Source organism: Pan troglodytes, chromosome 18, assembly GCF_028858775.2.
Source record: "Pan troglodytes isolate AG18354 chromosome 18, NHGRI_mPanTro3-v2.0_pri, whole genome shotgun sequence".
NCBI classification, from domain to species: Eukaryota; Metazoa; Chordata; class Mammalia; order Primates; family Hominidae; genus Pan; species Pan troglodytes.
In genome coordinates, this window is record NC_072416.2 from 9,693,163 (window position 1) to 9,710,433 (window position 17,271).

The 17,271-nt window shown below is 39.4% G+C and overlaps 1 protein-coding gene across 23 annotated transcripts in view; it reads left to right on the forward strand.

Moving 5' to 3' along the window:
- Positions 1-17,271, forward strand: part of RBFOX1 (RNA binding fox-1 homolog 1) — a 2,477,231-nt gene that overhangs the window by 1,807,610 nt on the left and 652,350 nt on the right. For all 23 annotated transcript variants that reach the window (XM_054668820.1, XM_054668821.1, XM_054668819.2 and 20 more), the window contains one exon: positions 6,451-6,492. In XM_054668820.1, coding sequence (XP_054524795.1) covers positions 6,451-6,492 — 42 coding nt within the window. The remainder of the gene's footprint in view (positions 1-6,450; positions 6,493-17,271) is intronic.

The following is a 17,271-nucleotide window of genomic DNA, read 5'->3' on the forward strand; positions in this document are numbered from 1 at the left end:
TGTGATATTTGAAGGCAGATGTTAAAAATATTAATCTTGTTATATACTTTTTTTTTTTTTTTTAATAGAGCGAGACAGTGTTTCGCTTTGTTGCCCAGGCTGGAGTGCAGTGGCGCGATCTTGGTTCACTGCCTACCTCTGCCACCCAGGTTCAAGCGATTCTCTTGCCTCAGCCTCCTGAGTAGCTGGGACTACAGGCGCGTTCCACCACGTCTGGCTAATTTTTTTGTATTTTTAGTAGAGACGGAGTTTTACCATGTTGGCCAGGTTCTTCTGGAACTCCTGCCCTCAGGTGATCTGCCCACCTCAGCCTCCCAAAGTGCTGGAATTACAGGTGTGAGCCACCATGCCCGGCCAAGATAAACTTTTTATTAATTAAGGAAAATCAATGCTATCACTATTACTATACATTTTTTAAAACACTTGTATTTCTGCAAGGTACTGATATTAAAATACTTGCTGATTATAAATGCCCTGTATGTCACAAAGGATAATTTGAAAACTACAGAAAAGCATTAAGAAGGAAGCATTGCCCTCAGTCTTTAATTGCATCAGCCATTTAGTTTATATTTTACATGCAGATAGGTATTCCATTTTGTGTTAATTTTTGTATAAAGTGTGAGGTTTAGGTAAAGGGGTGTGTGTGTGTGTGTGTGTGTGTACATATCCAGTTACTCTAACATTATTTGTTCTGGATATTTCACTTTTTTTGGTTTTCTTAAAGGTGGTATTATACGGATTATCACACACATCTTTCTCTCAGTCTATAAGACTCAGTATTTTGCATCTTTAGTTGGAACACAGAAACCTTATCACCGATGTTAATTAGCTTGACTGGGGTGATTGTTTTTACAATTTATACATACATTAAAATATCAAGTTCAATACCTTAAATATATGAAATTTTTATTTTTTAATTGTGCTTCAATAAAGATGGGAGATAATAAAGAAAGTTTATCACCACGTATGCCTCTTTGTTTCTTTAGTCTTTGTGTTTTATCTTTTTTTTTTTTTTTTTTGGAGTTGGGGAGTACAGAGTCTTACTCTGTGTACAATGGCATGATCTCGGCTCACTGCATCCTCCGTCTCCTGGGTTCAAACAATTCTTCTGCCTCAGCCTCCCAAGTAGCTGGGATTACAAGCACGCGCCATCATGCCCAGCTAATTTTTGTATTTTTAATACAGAAGGGGTTTTGCTGTGTTGACCAGGCTGGTCTTGAACTCCTCACCTCAGGTGATCTGCGCACCTCGGTCTTTCAAAGTGCTGGGATTACAGGCGTGAGCCCCTGCGCCTGGCCTATATTTTGTTTAACTTCTGTATTGTATATCCATAAATTAAAAAGCTCTTCATGCACTTCCCTCCCCCCTAGTTTTTTGCTTTAAGCCATTAAACATATTTTAATGAACTCAAGAGTATAGAAAGCTCTTCATGCAATTTCCTTTTTTTTTTTTTTTTGCTTTAAGCCATTAAACATATTTTAATGAACTCAAGAGTACAGTCACCTATTAACATTTACTCATATGTTTACCATTTCCATTTCCAGCTCTTCCTTTGTTGTTGTTTGAAGTTTCCTTCAGGTATCCTATTTCCTTTATCTGGAAAACTTCCTATAGCGATTGTTTTAGGGCAGGTCTCTCTGCAGTGAATTTTCTTAGTTACTTTCATATTTCACCTTCATTTCTAAAGGATATTTTCATTGGATGTAGTATTCTCAGTTGACAATTATTTTTTCAGTATTTCAATAACTGTGTGTTATTTTCTGCTGACCTCTCTGGATTTTTGTTTGTTTACTTTGGTTTTTGTTTTAAATCCATAGTTCTTTGAATTGTTGGGCCCTTACAAGTATTGCATTGTTTGTCTCTGGTTGTTTTCAGTGTTTTAATTTTAGGCTTTACCAATATGACTATGATATATGTGGTTGTGGATTTCGTTGATTTTAACTCTTTTAGTTCCTTGAAATTGTTTATATCTTTTGTCAAATGTAGGAAGTTTTCAGCCATTATTTCTTAAATTTTTTTTTTCTGCAGTGAACTCTTTATCCTTATATTCTAGAATTTCAGTAACATGAAATATTGTACGTTTTGATATTTGTTCCACAGGTCCTGCGTTTTTTTTTGTTTTTGTTTTTTTGTTTTTTGTCTTCAATTTTTTTTCCCGTATGTTGTTTAGAATGGATACTTTTTATGTACTCAAGTTTACTTCTTTTTCTTCTGTTGTCTTCATTCTGTGTTTGGACACCTTCTGTGAGATTTTATTTTATTCTGTTTTAATTAATTATTTTTTTTGAGACGTCTCACTCTTGTCACCCAGGCTGGAGTGCAGTGGTGCAGTCTTTACTCACTGCAACCTCCGCCTGCCGGGTTCAAGCGATTCTCCTGTCTCAGCCGTCTGAGTAGCTGGGAATAAACTTGCCCGCCACAACGCCTGGCTAATTTTTGTATTTTTAGTAGAGAAGGGGTTTCACCATGTTGGCCAGGCTGGTCTCAAATTCCTGACCTCAGGTGATCCAACCCGCTTGGCTTCCCAAAATTCTGGGATTACAGGTGTGAGCCACCATGCCCGGCCCAATATTTTATTTTTATTTTTTAAAAAAAATTTAGTTATTTTTATGGTTGTAAAATTTCCTTTTGGTTTTTTTGTTTTTTTTTTTGTTTTGTTTTGTTTGTTTGTTTGTTTTCGATGGAGTCTTGCTCTGTCTCCCAGGCTAGAGTGCAGTGGCACAATCTTGGCTCACTGCAACCTCTGCCTCCCAGGTTCAAGCAATTTTCCTGCCTCAGCCTCCCTAGTAGCTGGGACTACAGTCGCGTGTCGCCACACCCAGCTAATTTTTTCTATTTTTAGTACAGACAGGGTTTCATCGTATTAGCCAGGATGGTCTCGATCTCCTGACCTCATGATCCACCCACCTCAGCCTTCCAAAGTGCTGGGATTACAGGCGTGAGCCACCGCGCCCAGCTCCTTTTGGTTATTATCTTTTGTTTCTTTGCTAATGCTGTCAATTTTTTTTTCATTTATTTTCAGTGTGTTTTTTCTTACTGTTTGGAGTAGTTTTATAACAGCTGCTTTAAAGTTTTTATTTGATAATTCCAACATCTTTGCTATGTTGATGTTGGTGTCTGTGAATGTCTTTTCCCATGCAAATTTAGATTTTCTTGGTTCCTTGTATGCTAAGTCATTTTGGTTTGTATTCTGGGTATATTGAATATTGTGTTAGGAGACTCTAGGTCTTGTTTAAAATCCCGTGGAAGTTGTTGATATTTTTGTTTTAGTAAGCAATCAATCTTGTTGCATTCAGGCTGAAAGCTCTTGCTTTTCTTCTGTGGATTTGTTTCCAATATCAGTTCTGTTGGGTGTCTCCCATATATATATCAAGTCTGGGACATGGGCAGTAGTCTATTCCTTAGTTCAATTCTCAAAGCTTATGGAAACATTTTAGGGTCAGATACAGACATGAGCACAGAGGTCAGTGCAGGAGTTTATAAAAATACTGTTTGGGGGTGATTTTCCCAAATTATTTTCTCTCCGGGATCCTCAAAGTAATATTTGTTTTCTAGGGTTCCCTGTTTGTTGTCCTCCACCCAGAAAGCTGGTGGTTTTTTGTTTGTTTTTAATTTTTCTGTTCACCTGCTTCTCATCTGAGTCTGCATTTAGGGCAAAGTGTCAAGAGAAGAGAGGAAATAAAAAAAAGCAATGGGAGGTGGGAGTTGTTTGCCCAACCTCTTGAGACCACAGTCCTAGATGTTAAGTGTCTGCAGCTGCCCCTGTTGCCACTGTTGTTTATACATGAACACTACCCTGAGATTGCCTGGAGACTGCAGCATAAGAAGACAGACAAACTTTTTAAAAGAAAGAACAGTAATAAAAAAAAAGAACAATGGGAATTTTCCCTATTCTCTTAGCATTAAGACTCCTCTGTCTTGTTTTTCAAGACAAAACCAGAGTGCTTCTCCTGAATCTTTATCTGGCTGGGTGTCTGATTTTCAGCTCTTGGCTACCTTGCACCCACACTAAGGGGTATTGGTGGTGGGAGGTGGTAATTCACCACTTATGTGGTGGTACTTTAAGTTTTGGTGGTTTTGTTCCCCCCTCCACTTGCTGCTTTTTAATTTTCAGAGATCTCAAACAGCTCCCCCATGCATTCTATACAGATTTCCTTGCTGCATTCAGTGGGGGAAACAGGATGAAGTGTTTTCGCTCCATCTTGTCAAGAACCGAAACCTCACCACCCACTTCATTTATTTTGTGTTAAAATACACATAAAATAAAATTTACCTTTTTTACCATTTTAAAGTATACATTTTACTGACATTTAAGTAAATTCACAATATTGTGCAAATATCCAGTTTGAGAACATTTTAATCACCCCAAATAGAAACCTCATACCCATTAAGCAGTCACTCCTCCTTTTCCATTAACCCAGTCCTCTGGCAACATTTAATTTGTTCTCTGTCTCAATGAATTTTCCCTACTTCATCTTTTAACAGTTTATGGAGACATAATTTACATAATATAAAGTCACCTATTTCAGGTGTATAATTCAATGTGGGCTTTTTTTTTTGGATATTTATAGAATTGTACCAGTTTCTTTTTTAATTTTTTGAAATATTTCTCCCAGTCTTTTCCTCTTTAGCTTCTTTTTTTTTCCTTTATTTTTATCTTTTTTTTTTTTTTTCTTTTGAGATGGAGTTTCGCTCTTGTTGCCCAGGATGGAGTATAATGGTGGGATCTCAGCTCACTGCAACCTCTGCCTCCCAGGTTCAAGTGATTCTCCTGCTTCAGCCAACTGAGTAGCTGGGATTACAGACGCCCACCACCATGCCCAGCTAATTTTTGTATTTTTAGTAGAGAAGAGGTTTCACCATATTGGCCAGGTTTGTCTCGAATTCCTGACCTCACATGATCCACCCGCCTTGGCCTCCCAAAGTGCTGGGATTATAGGCATGAGCAACCGTGCCTGGCCTTCCTTCATTTTCTTTAATGATCTGTTTCACTGTATTTTTAACCCAAGATAGGAACCATAATATTGTATATTTCTGTGGTTTCTTTTCTTAACAACTAAATGGTGTCTTTTGAACATTTTTCATATCTCTATATTTAATACTATGTTTCTAAATGGTACATGTTATGCCATACTATCAGTATACTATATTTTTAAATTTTTCCATTATCACACATAATGTTTATAATTTCTTTTTTCATACATAATGTTGTTGTTAATTGACATGGAAATAAACATTTGTGTGCCTCTGCATATTTTCAAGAGCTAATCTTAGTGGTAATATTTCTGGGTAAAAGGGCATAGAAAAGCACTGATTTATAGATTTGGGGCTCTGGTGCATCCTTAAGTAAAGATTCTTCCTTTTTTGTTTTTAGAGAAAGTCAAAACAAACTTTGTATACAAAATGCGTAAAATATACATCAAAAGTTGGTTCCTAAACCTTCATATCCCTTAGTAAAAGTTTCAAAAACTTACAGTATATTGTCTGGTCCTGGAAGTCGGGAGTTGTTTCACTGGTTAAAAAAAAATACTGGAAAGATATAGAATAAAGGTGAATGAAGACCTAAATTTTATTTCAGCTTAACTATTTTAGTTGACAGTGGAGTCTACCAGCTCCTGGTGACAGAATGACAATATATCTCAAATTCCTTCTATGTGTTCCTTTTTATTTGTGTCCTTAGCATAATCATGTAATACCACTCCACCCATCCCTCTTAACCCACCTCTGTTTTCTTGTTTGGATAATAAATTATATGGCCACTCCAAAGAAGCGTCCTTGGACATAAAGTAAAACATGTCAGTAGGGCAAAGATAATTAATGCATGGCATATATATTGCTAATACCCACTTTCCTATCTGATGGCTGATACCAGAAACCTATCAGAGTCTCTTTCTGTGATTGAAAGATTGGCTTCAGAATTCTCCCCAGCACAATCCTATGGGGACTTACTACCATCTGATTAGAACTGGACCATAAAATGTAACCCAGTTGGCAAGGCATGACAACTGACACTACTGGCCCTAAACATTGGAGAAGACTTTGTGTGTTTTCCACTGACTTATCATGACCATCTGGAGTGGGCCTTTATGGAGGAATTCTTGCACCTGTGATATAGGGCAAGCTGGGGTTTTCAGGGAAAAGGGTGGGGAGTTTCATGACAAGAGGGGAGGTGCCCTCATCCCAGGCAGATGCTGCCTCCCACACATTCTCCTGCACGTCTCTCCTCTTCCCCTTTCCAGTCTCTGACTTATCCTAGCTGTGCTTCTGAATCACACAATTGAACTGCAAGTGAAGCTTGAGCTATGTAGACCTAAAGAAAAATTAAATACATAATTAATTAATTATGGGTTTTCTTTGAGCTGCGTAATTAAAAGTAACTTTCTGTTTTCTTTCATGTTTTTCTGATCCGGAGCCTTCTGACTTTTCCCCTTCGTTTTCTTTTCTTTCTAGGTTTCAAGACAACAGATGAATTGTGAAAGAGAGCAGCTAAGGGTAGGTGCACCTGCTTGTAAAATGCTTCCTGATTCCCATTTTTGTGTGATAAGCAAAAATTTCCTTGTCTCTCCCAAGACACGGGTTCTAAATTACAGGCTTCATCTTAAGACTGGTAGAGTTGAAAATATTTATCCCAGCTTATTTAGTATTGATTGAGCTGTTAAATACAGTATATCTTCTTTTGAAGTGCCGTTATAGTAGATATGGATGTTTTGATTTAGATTCAGCAATAAATACTTCTCTTCTGGAATTTGTTTGACATCATTGTACTCTTTTTATGTACAACACGAGGTCTAAGTAATAACAAAGGTCAAAAGGATGGCTTGCTGCCTTCTTAATATGAATACCAGGCTGTTTGCTGAGTGGCTAAAATGCTCTTTGGCTGTTGACTGGGGTGGGTGAGCAAGGAATATGTCAAGGGCATTTTCTGGGAGAATTTGTGTTATCTATAGACCTCTTGGTTTTAGTGACATTTGTGTATATGGGAGAGGGAGACAAAATTTTAAACCTCATATTCTGTTTCCCCACTTAAAAATGAAACTGTCTTGGTGCTCAGGCATATCGGTGTAAGAAGTATTCCCTAGATGTGGAGGGAGTGTTTGGTTATAAATGGAGCTTGGTGACATTGTTCTGCTTTCATTGTGTCTGAGTGGACATTCTTCTTGGTATGGGGATGGCATTTTAAGAAACTTTGGGATTTCTCCCTCTTTGTTTTCTTTTAAATGAATTCATGTTTTCAGTGGATGAGATTTAGATTATGACTGGTGTATTTTTCATGTCACTAATGGAAGTTGGCAGTTTTTACTGGACAATGTGCCTTATAGCCATGTTTTCAAATTGTTATAAAAATCAGAGAAATATGCTGCTTTTAAAACCACAACAGTGGGATTTGGCGTTAGGAAACCGCTGTGCCCAAAGGTGTCTAATAAATAAGCATAATGTATTTAACAGGCCTGATGCCTTCATACACTGCCCTGTAACTTTTCAGAGCATTTACCTAATGATAGTCTCATGATGGCAATAATTTGTAGAGTTGCTTCCATTTCACAGTTGCTGTTGGCATCAGGTTTGTGAAGTACTTGGGTAAAATAAACAACAGAATCCAGGTGCATGAAACCGAGAAAGTGAGACAAGGTTTTCTGTTACTTTTATGCATATTTGTTTTATGCACTATCTCAGTATGGCCCTCTGTACCCACTTTCCTCCGAGTACCTTTGCCGACATTCGTTGTGACCCTTTCCTTGATGGAACAGACTTCAAGATTTTTAAGCTTTTCTGAACTGTCTTAGTGCTTTTTTCCTGTAGTCTGAATTACTGGTTCATCCTGTTAAATAATGTATTACAACTTTAGATTTCTCTTGCTGTTTGGATGGGGACGATGGTCAGAACTAGGTCAGAGCTAGATAAAGAGAAATATGTGCCTTTGTCTCCAGGAGTCCCTGATAAATTCCTGAGAATTAAGATAATCTTGAAATCTCTATTGCAAATGACACTTGCTTGGCAAGTTAAGGACGCAGTAGGTAATGAAGGCCTTGTTTGCATTTTGAGGGATTATTTCCCATTGATGAGTCCATTGTCGACAGGAGCGTGGTTTAGGTTCAAGAATGGAGTCTTCCCCTCTCTGTTACATAAATGTAGGGAGTGGCTTGATATTAACATAATGGTTCATTTAGTTTAGTCCCGAGTATGGCTCCAATAGCCCCATCTTTAACATCACGAACCAGTGCTTTGTTTGTTGTTACTTTTATGGTCACTGTTTTTGCTTTTTAAGTGAATTTATGTTTTGAATTGATAGATGGGACATTTGATTGGATAGAGCACACATATATAGGGTTCAAAATTTAAATAGTACCAAAGAGAGTGCAATGGAGTTTTCCCTTCCCACGTGACTTAGGCGTCTAGTTCCCTCTGGGAGACCCCTAGTGTGATTAAGTACTGGTAGCTATCTCATCTGTAGATATTTTCTTCTGCCCTCTTCATTTTTGTTCTCTGTCTTTCCATCTCTTTCTTCTTCCTTTCCTCCCTCCCTCTTTTCCTTTCACACCTGTGTCTGTAAGAGCCCTTCCACCACCTCAAAAGAAAACTTCCCTTATTAAGGTGAGTTTTTTTTCGGGTGGGGGGGGGAGCTTTTTTTTTTTTTTTTTTTTAGACAGAGTCTCTTTCTTTCATCATGCTGGAGTGCAGTGGCGCAATCTCAGTTCACCGCAACCTCTGACTCCCTGGTTTAAGCAATTCTCGTGCCTCAGCCTCCAGAGTAGCTGGGATTACAGGCACGCGCCACCACGCCCAGCTAATTTTTTTTGTACTTTTAGCAGAGATGGGGTTTCACTATGTTGGCCAGGATGGTCTCGATCTCTTGATCTCGTGATCCACCAGCCTCGGCCCCCCAAAGCGATGGGATTACAGGTGTGAGCCACTGCGCCAAACCTGGGTGGGGGGGCATTTTTTAAGGGTTTCTGAAAGGAATTTAGAACTGGAAGGTAAATAGCTGTCCATCTCAATGAAATGCATTTTCTTTAATCTCATTTTGCTTTCTTAGAAAGAGAGTGGAAGAAAAATAGAAATCTATTTAGTTACCACATCGTTGAAGGGTAGCTGTCTGCAAGCCACAATTAAAATGCGTCCTAAGTGCAGCAATCAAAATGCATTTCCAGATTTGCTATCCAGGATGACTGGACTGTGGCCGTGTTATCATGTCGAGGGTCCTTCATTAGTGCATTCTCTTGTCAGAATTCAGGGATATAAGTGGATAGTTGTAAAATTTATTCCTTTTCCTTGGCCTCCTGGAAATAGCAGATGATTTAGAAAGATAAAGCTGCGCTTTCTGTTTTGTGCCCCATCGAGGCTGTTTAGGAATTGGCGTATCCAATACTTGGTGTTAGGATCTCCTTTCTTTTTCTCACGAAGCCTAAATTAATTTTTCCAAAACAGACACTGTGAAGTGCTTAATATCTTAAAGATATTAAGGAGTCTTTAAAATGATCATATGATTAATTTTAGGAAATACCATGTTAAAAAAAGCTAAACGGTTTTTATTTTTTAACTGCAGAACTTCTCATAGCCTTTAATTTGCAAAGATGGAATACAAAGAGTTGGATATAATATACAACTTTTTTCTAACTCAGCTGACTACGAAACATTTTTGTTTGTAGAACATACTCTTGAAATCATATCAGGATTATCAGTTAAGATGCTATTATCTGTGAGTTATAGAAAAGCTTAAGAGTTATGGAAAAGCTAAGAGTTATTTACAAAAATAAATAACTCTCCACCTCCCAGTTCCAGGGTTGATTCAGAGGCTTTTTGGTATCAGGGCAGTGGTTTGCAATCCCTGTGCTTCCGTTGGCCTTTCTTTCCTTCTTCCAAGATGTCTGCCATCTACCCCATATCACGTTGTCACAGGGCAGCACTCTCATCAGAAGGAAGGAGAAGAGGAGTTTCTCCTTCACAGCTCTTGCATTTTACTGCAGGAAAATAATTCCCAGAATTTGTCGCTGCAGCCGTTTTCTTAGATCGCATTGGCCAATCTCTACATCAATCACTGGCAAGGTGAACTGGAATCTCAGCGATTGGCTACAGCAGTTATGATTCATTTGCAGCATCAGGCACATTGTCACCTGCACAAAAGTAGGATTTACTTAAACTGGTGGAAGCAGAAAATGCACTCCAATGTTGTTACCCAATGGAGTCTGCTACAAAAGGAATTCACAGGGGTCCACTCTGTTTGTCAGGGTGCTGGTTTCCTGTCATTAGTTTTCATTACTCTCTTTCATCCTACATGTGTGGGCTCAGCAACTTTGTGAATTCTGGTTTGTGGAATTTGACACAGATGCTTTCTCTGCCAACATTGAATCTCACAGGTCACATCTTCCATCCTAACCTATATGCAAACTTTTCTACCCATCTTGGCACTGTCTTTGTATTTTGCCTTGTGTAATTTGGACTCCACTGGATATAGTCTTTGCTCATATCCCCTCAGCATTAGGTGTGGGCAGCAGGCATGGGGCATCGTGCCTTAGTAACCAGCTCAGCCCAGAGATGCTGTCCATGAGCTTCCTGTCCCCTACCCTTCCCCAAAGAAGGGCATCAGCCAGTTACTCCCAACAGTAGGGTCACTCTTCTCAGAGAACTATTGGGATTACTTACATCGCTCGGTTGTTACGCACACTACACAACAGGGAAACTTGTTCATTCCTCCGTCCCAAGGTTTGTCAATCTAGAGTAGACTGAGTCTTCTTCTGAGCTTGCAGTTCACATTATTGGCTGGATTCTTCTGGGGAGATGGTCACAGGAGCTCACTATGGAATCTGTGCGTTAACCACTCCTGATCCTATAGGCTGTATTTACCAGCTTGTTCTAGCATCAGCACAGGTCATGGTGATAGTTGTACAGTGACCATATCCAATTATCAACATTTACCTCTCCAGCATCTGCACCAACAGATGGACAAATAAACAACTAAGAGAGAAATAAAATGATCCTGGGGGCCTGTTGTTTCCCTGAACGATCTACCAGTTGAGGGAGATTGTATGTTCATAGGGTGGGAGATTCCAAAGCCCACCTTTCTGAGCACTCATAAAATATTTGATTACAAAGGGATCTTTGTGCTTGAGTAGTACATGTTGGTTTGGGTGCTGATTAACGAGCTTAGTTAGAAAACTACTAGGTAGCCAAATGCATGACTGCCAGATTCTGTTCTGTGGATTCAAATACTGATCTGCAATATGGCAATGTGACTCTATAGTCAGCATACTAGGAAGGGTGGTTAGGGCTGGTGAAGCACTGGTATGGACTTAGGTTCAGATCCCACTTCTAAATGCTCCTTAGTGTCTCAAAGCTTGACTTTACCTATACGTAAAATAAGAATAGCTTTCTCATAGGATTGGTGACTGGATAAAACAACTTCGTTAAAGCACTGAAAAAAAAAAAAAATGCAGGCCTGATACTCAACAAGGTGAGCTACTGTTAATACAGTGTTATTCCCAATAATTATTTCACTTCTCTTCCTCCTAGAAATACCAGGCATGAGAATAGAGAGAACACATATCTACTGCCACCAAACTCCCCACAAGGAAAGACAACACAAAGGGCAGGCTCTGTATTTGATTGCATGGCGAAGTATTTAGGAGATAACTCCCTCTAAGTTAAGGTTGTTTGGAATGCAAACAATAGAGAGAGATTCGAGCTATCTTAAGCAGAAAAGGCATGCAACCAGGCCTCCCAGGAATCAGAGCTTAGAATGGGAAAGCTGCCTGAACTCAACGTATCTCTTGCTCATCTCCTGTCTTTGTTTCTGTTTATGGGTCCACTCTGGATTTTTCTTTTGATAAAGACTCCCTCTACCTTTATGCACACATCACACCTTCTAGCCCCTAAGATGTATGTTGCATCGCTTTCCACCGGTATAGGGACTAACCATCAGTGCATCCTCGTTACAAATTCCTGGAAAAGGAGCCTGATTGGCTTAGTCTGGATCAGTTGTTCACTCTGGGCCAGTTGGATCTGTCCAGGGAAGTGGTATGAAGCAACACAGTTGCCCAGGGCCAACTCTTGAGGGAAGACTTCATTACTGGGGAAAAGGAGCCATTGCTAGCTGAGTAAATAACACCATAGATGCCGGGTGCAGTGACTCACGCCTGTCATCCCAGCACTTTGGGAGGCCGAGGTGGGTGGATCACCTGAGATCAGGAGTTGGAGACTAGCCTAGCCAACATGGTGAAACCCCGTCTCTGCTAAAAATACAAAAATTAGCCAGGCATGGTGGCGGGCGCCTGTAGTCCCAGCTACTCCGGAGGCTGAGGCAGGAGAATTGCTTGACCCCGGGAGGTGGAGGTTGCAGTGAGCAGAGATCATGCCACTGCACTCCAGTCTGGTCGACAGAGGGAGATTGGGGTGGGGGGGGACACAAAAACCACCAGATATAGATCTCTGCTATGCTTTCAAAATATGGATATCAGCTGAACAAAGGATCCTGGAAAATACATGTGCTACCACCAACTGCTAGCTCTGTATTTCTCAAAATATAGGACACCTACCGCACGTCTTACTCACAGCTTTCAGGCGAACACTAACTCATTAAGAAAGGGGGAATCACTTAGAAAGTTACTCCCCTTTCCATTGTCTCTCTGTGGTTTTTATGCCAATCAGAAATGCTCAGTTTAAACTAAAGTATCTTTAACAGGGCTGTAACACTTTCTAAGCTTTCTTTTTTAAGGGAAAGGGAGTGTGCCTCAGGCTGAGAGCCTACAGCCCCAGAGCATCTCTTTGCACTTTGAAAACATTGTTTGCAAAATACAGTATTAAGAATCAGGGGCCTGGAGCTACGCCTACTGAGATAAAATCTAGACTTTGCAATTTAGCACTTTGTAGGCTTGTACATGTTACTTCAATCCTCTCTATGTCAAATTCCTCACCTGTATAGTGGAGATAATCATTGCACAAATTTCATAAGTATTTTTGTGTGTGTGCATACGCATGTGTCTTTGTGTCTATATTTTTGCGTGCAAAAAAGATTAAAATAATTAATGCATATGAGGTTGTTAGAAAAGTGTCTGGAATAGAAAAGGTTCTTAATTATTGTTGGATATTAATGGATTTTTTTCATTAACTTTTATGTGTGACTGTTGATATTGGTTTTTCATTTACCGTGGCAATACAAAGTTTCCTTGGCACACATCGTATTTTATGTTCCATTTATTGTTCCACTTATTTAAGTTAAAAATGGGTTGCTTTAAAGATAAATATTAACTTCATAATGTTACATATTGCCCGCAGTTATGACAAAGATTGTGATACTGGAATGCAAATGACTGAGTTTTTTAGAAATACTGAAATCATGGTACCTGCCTTGTGAAAGAGGTTGTAGAGCAGATCTGCATTATCAATATTTAATTTGCCACTTAGAAGCGAGTTTCTCATTTCTGCTAGATATAAGAGTGATGTGGATTGCATAATGAAAATTGCTAATGATCTTCTTGGCTTAAACCCATCGCCTTCATCTGGACATCAGATAATGAAACTTCCCAACTGCCTTGGAATTGAGCTATGAGAATCAGAGATACCTTCCCCCACTGTGTCTCACCCCTCTCCACTTTTTAAAGCCCAGCTTTTCATTCCTTAGTGGCTCTTACGATAGCACGGAAGAAAATGTAAGCCCCCCTTCTCCCCATCCCTTGGTGAGACCTCACAGGATCCATGAGTTCTTCCTGACTATAATTTTAGGATGGTTCATTGTAGAAATGCCTGCTTCCGTTCAGTTATTTATTCAAGAAATATTTTTTGAGCACAAACCGTATGCCAATCACTGTGCTAGGCAGTAGAGGTATAATAATATGCTAAAACTTGCACCACTCTTATTCTCTTATACCTCACAGCCTAGTGGAAAAGACACGCATTTGTCAAATAATCATTGACAACCATTGGCAAAAAATGTTCAATGTGAAACTGATGAATATGAGAAACAAGAGATGCTGTGTAAAAGGGTATGAATAGAAGAAGCTTACCTGATTGACCTTCACTTATCAAACGTACCAGATTAATACATACTGTCCCATCTCTTTATAAAGCATATTGGCAGATGTGCACAGCATCCTATGTAGTGACTGTTTGGTACAAATTTACCTTTCTCTTCACCCGTTGCAGTGTCTGCTTGCCAAGAGTCAGTTGTATTTGTTCCCAGGGCTGCTTCTGCCAGCTGCACTTTTCATTTTAATTACATTATTTAGTGGAATATTATGTAAACTGATGAAAAATGAGTGCAGTAAGAAAAAGAGCTGTTTCTATGAAAACTAAACGCTTTGGAAACATTGTATGAAAACAAGATTCAAAAATTATTTTGCTTAGCTGTGGGTGAGAAGACTGTAAAATATTAGTGGAAAAAAGCCCTCAGAAATCTGGAAAGATTCTGCAGTCAGATTCTTTTCAATGTGTCTTGACATTCTCATTCCACTTTAATCAAACCCAGAATTGATACCATAGAGTTAACAAACTTTAAACTTTTTCTGAAAAAAGCCAGATTGTGACTATTTTAGGACCTGAAGGCCATAGGGTCTCCATTGCCCCCACTCGACACTGCCATAATAGCACAAAAGCAGCCATAGATAAAATGAATGATTGAGGCTATGTCTCAATAAAACTTTATTTACAAGAACAGGCAGTGGGCCATAGTTAGCCAACCCCTGCTGGTGACTGAAATGCTAGTGAGGTGTATGTGGGAAGGATAATGAGGGATTTTTATCAACAGAGAAATCATTCAAAGAAAAGGCCTTAGACTCACATCAAAGATCAACAAATGCATGCACGTTCATATGTTTTACATTAAAACAAAAGACTGAAGTTATTTCTATATCACTTTAAAAGTGATTGCTTGCTTTAAAGGCTTCCAGTTAAGTACCTTCTCCCATTCTCAAATGAAATGGCTTTTAAAGAACAGAATAGCTACAATTAGGGCTGGAAACACAAAATAAAATTATGCTTATTTTTATGTTCCAACCCTAATGACTCAGAACCCCATCTGTCTATAATGGAAGAACAAATTTATCCTTTTTTATTGGATCCCCCAGCAAGTAATTTCTGAGACTTCCCAAGGAGGGTGACATTTCCACGTATACATCCTGGTGCTTGTCCTATGCAAACTGTTGTTCGGCTGTTCCAGAATTCTCCCCTTTCTTAAGAAAAGTCTGCTAACTTCCTTCTCTGGATTGTTCTGTCCTCAGAAGCATCCCTCGGTAAGCATGAATACCATTCTTTGCATTAACTTTCCAAATGATCAGCTAAAGCCAGACTTCAGTGATTAGCTCAGGGGTTAGCAGAAATCCCAGGTAGGTGGTGACTTACAGAGAGAACCCTCAGGATTCAGGCCTGAGATCTTCATGGTTGATGAGATTTCATGTATGTTCTCCTGTGTGTGTGTGTGTGCGTGCACACGCGTGCACACACACAAGGAAAAAACTGGCAGAAGTTTGCTTGCTTTAGTCTTACATAACGAATGGTCCCACCTTTGTGATTTTCTCCAAGCAAAGGGAGTTTGCCCCAAAGTAATTAGTTCTCTACTTCTAGAAGCTGCAGGAATGCAGGCAAATAATCCCCAGGGGCAGCTTCTCTACTAAAATAAGAAATTCATAAGTACATTTAAAATGTTTTTTAAAATGTTTTTTAAATGTCATCTTCACAAGACCTGTTCCATACAGAGCTTGTATGTTCTCCAGTCTTTGCAAGAACATTAATTGATGAACACAAGGTAATCAACTTCTTGATTGATTCTGATCAAGAAATCAGCCAACTAGTCACAGATTTTAATTTCTCCAACTTCACTGTGAAATATGATTAAATAAAGAAGTGTTCAGGTATCCACTTTTCTTCATTTTTGATGCTGAATCTTATAATTCACATATATGTTAATTAATTCTTTGAGTCTCCCCAAGCATTTAAACACTTTATTTGGAGAAGACTCAAAAAAAAGTTCACACATTTAGGATATTTGGCCTAATATTCATTCTCCCTTTCCCTTGTTTTAATTTAGCCTATTATCCCCAGTCCTCATGCCCCTTTCTAGGGAAAATCTATTCCCATTTCTTGCTTTATCATTAAATCTGTATCAAACAGCTCCAAGCAAATTGCTAATAATGCTGACATTTTAATTTGTCATAGCTACTCTTCATTTCTATGACTGATGCCTCAGCAAGGACTTGTCTTCCTGCTCTGTTCCTTTGAGGTCTAAATACCATTTCAGGAGAAAAAAAATACTTGATAGGCAAGGGAAATAGGGCAGGAAGCAAATAAATAGGCCATCTCTAGTTCCCTCCAGTTGGGGATAGGAAGGGGCAAGTTTCAGTGGGAATGAGTAAGGAGCAAGAAACTCTCCTTTCCTGATGATGCAGACAAACCTGAGATGGTCCCAGGAAAAATGGCAACGAGGCCGGGTGTGGTGGCTCACACCTGTAATCCCAGCACTTTGGGAGGCTGAGGTGGGCGGATCAGCAGGTCAAGAGATCGAGACTATCCTGGCTAACACGGTGAAACCCCATCTCTACTAAAAACACACAAAAAATTAGCTGGGCATGGTGGCGGGTGCCTGTAGTTCCAGCTACTCAGGAGGCTGAGGCAGGAGAATGCCGTGAACCGAGATCATGAGGTTGCAGTGAGCCGAGATCAAGCCACTGCACTCCAGCCTGGGCGACACAGTGAGACTCCATCTCAAAAAAAAAAAAAAAAAAAAAGAAAAGAAAAAAGGAAAAATGGTAATGAGATATCAAAGCTTTCTGTCTTCCTTCATGGCCATAGAGAAACCTTATTTACCCTGTGCTTGTATGTGGATGAATCATGGGTACAGCAAGCATGTGCTTCCTTGTTGTCTGCAGTATATGCTTCCTTGTTGTCTGCATCCAACAGACATTTCTGCCTATGGTAGCTAGTACTTTATTATTCTATTTGGGTTAAATTTCCTCTTTCATGTGTGCAGTCTTGGAGCGAGGATAAATCAAGACACCTGTCCCTAGCCAACAGATGTGGATATGGCCAAGGCAGGACGGTTGAATTCTTTCTCCTGAGACTCTGAATATTGAGTAGGGTAATGCTAAATATGGTGAAGAAAACAAGCATGATTGAAAACCTGGAGTTCATTCATTTCGGTAGTGATATTCTGGTGAAATTGAGTGAAGAGACAGTTCCCAGGGCTAGACCTCAGATTCACCCTGATTCCTGCCTTTATGTTTAACCCTGGTTATCCATCTATCCATCCCTTAAGCTACCTCATCTCATTCAAATGATCGCCTTTTT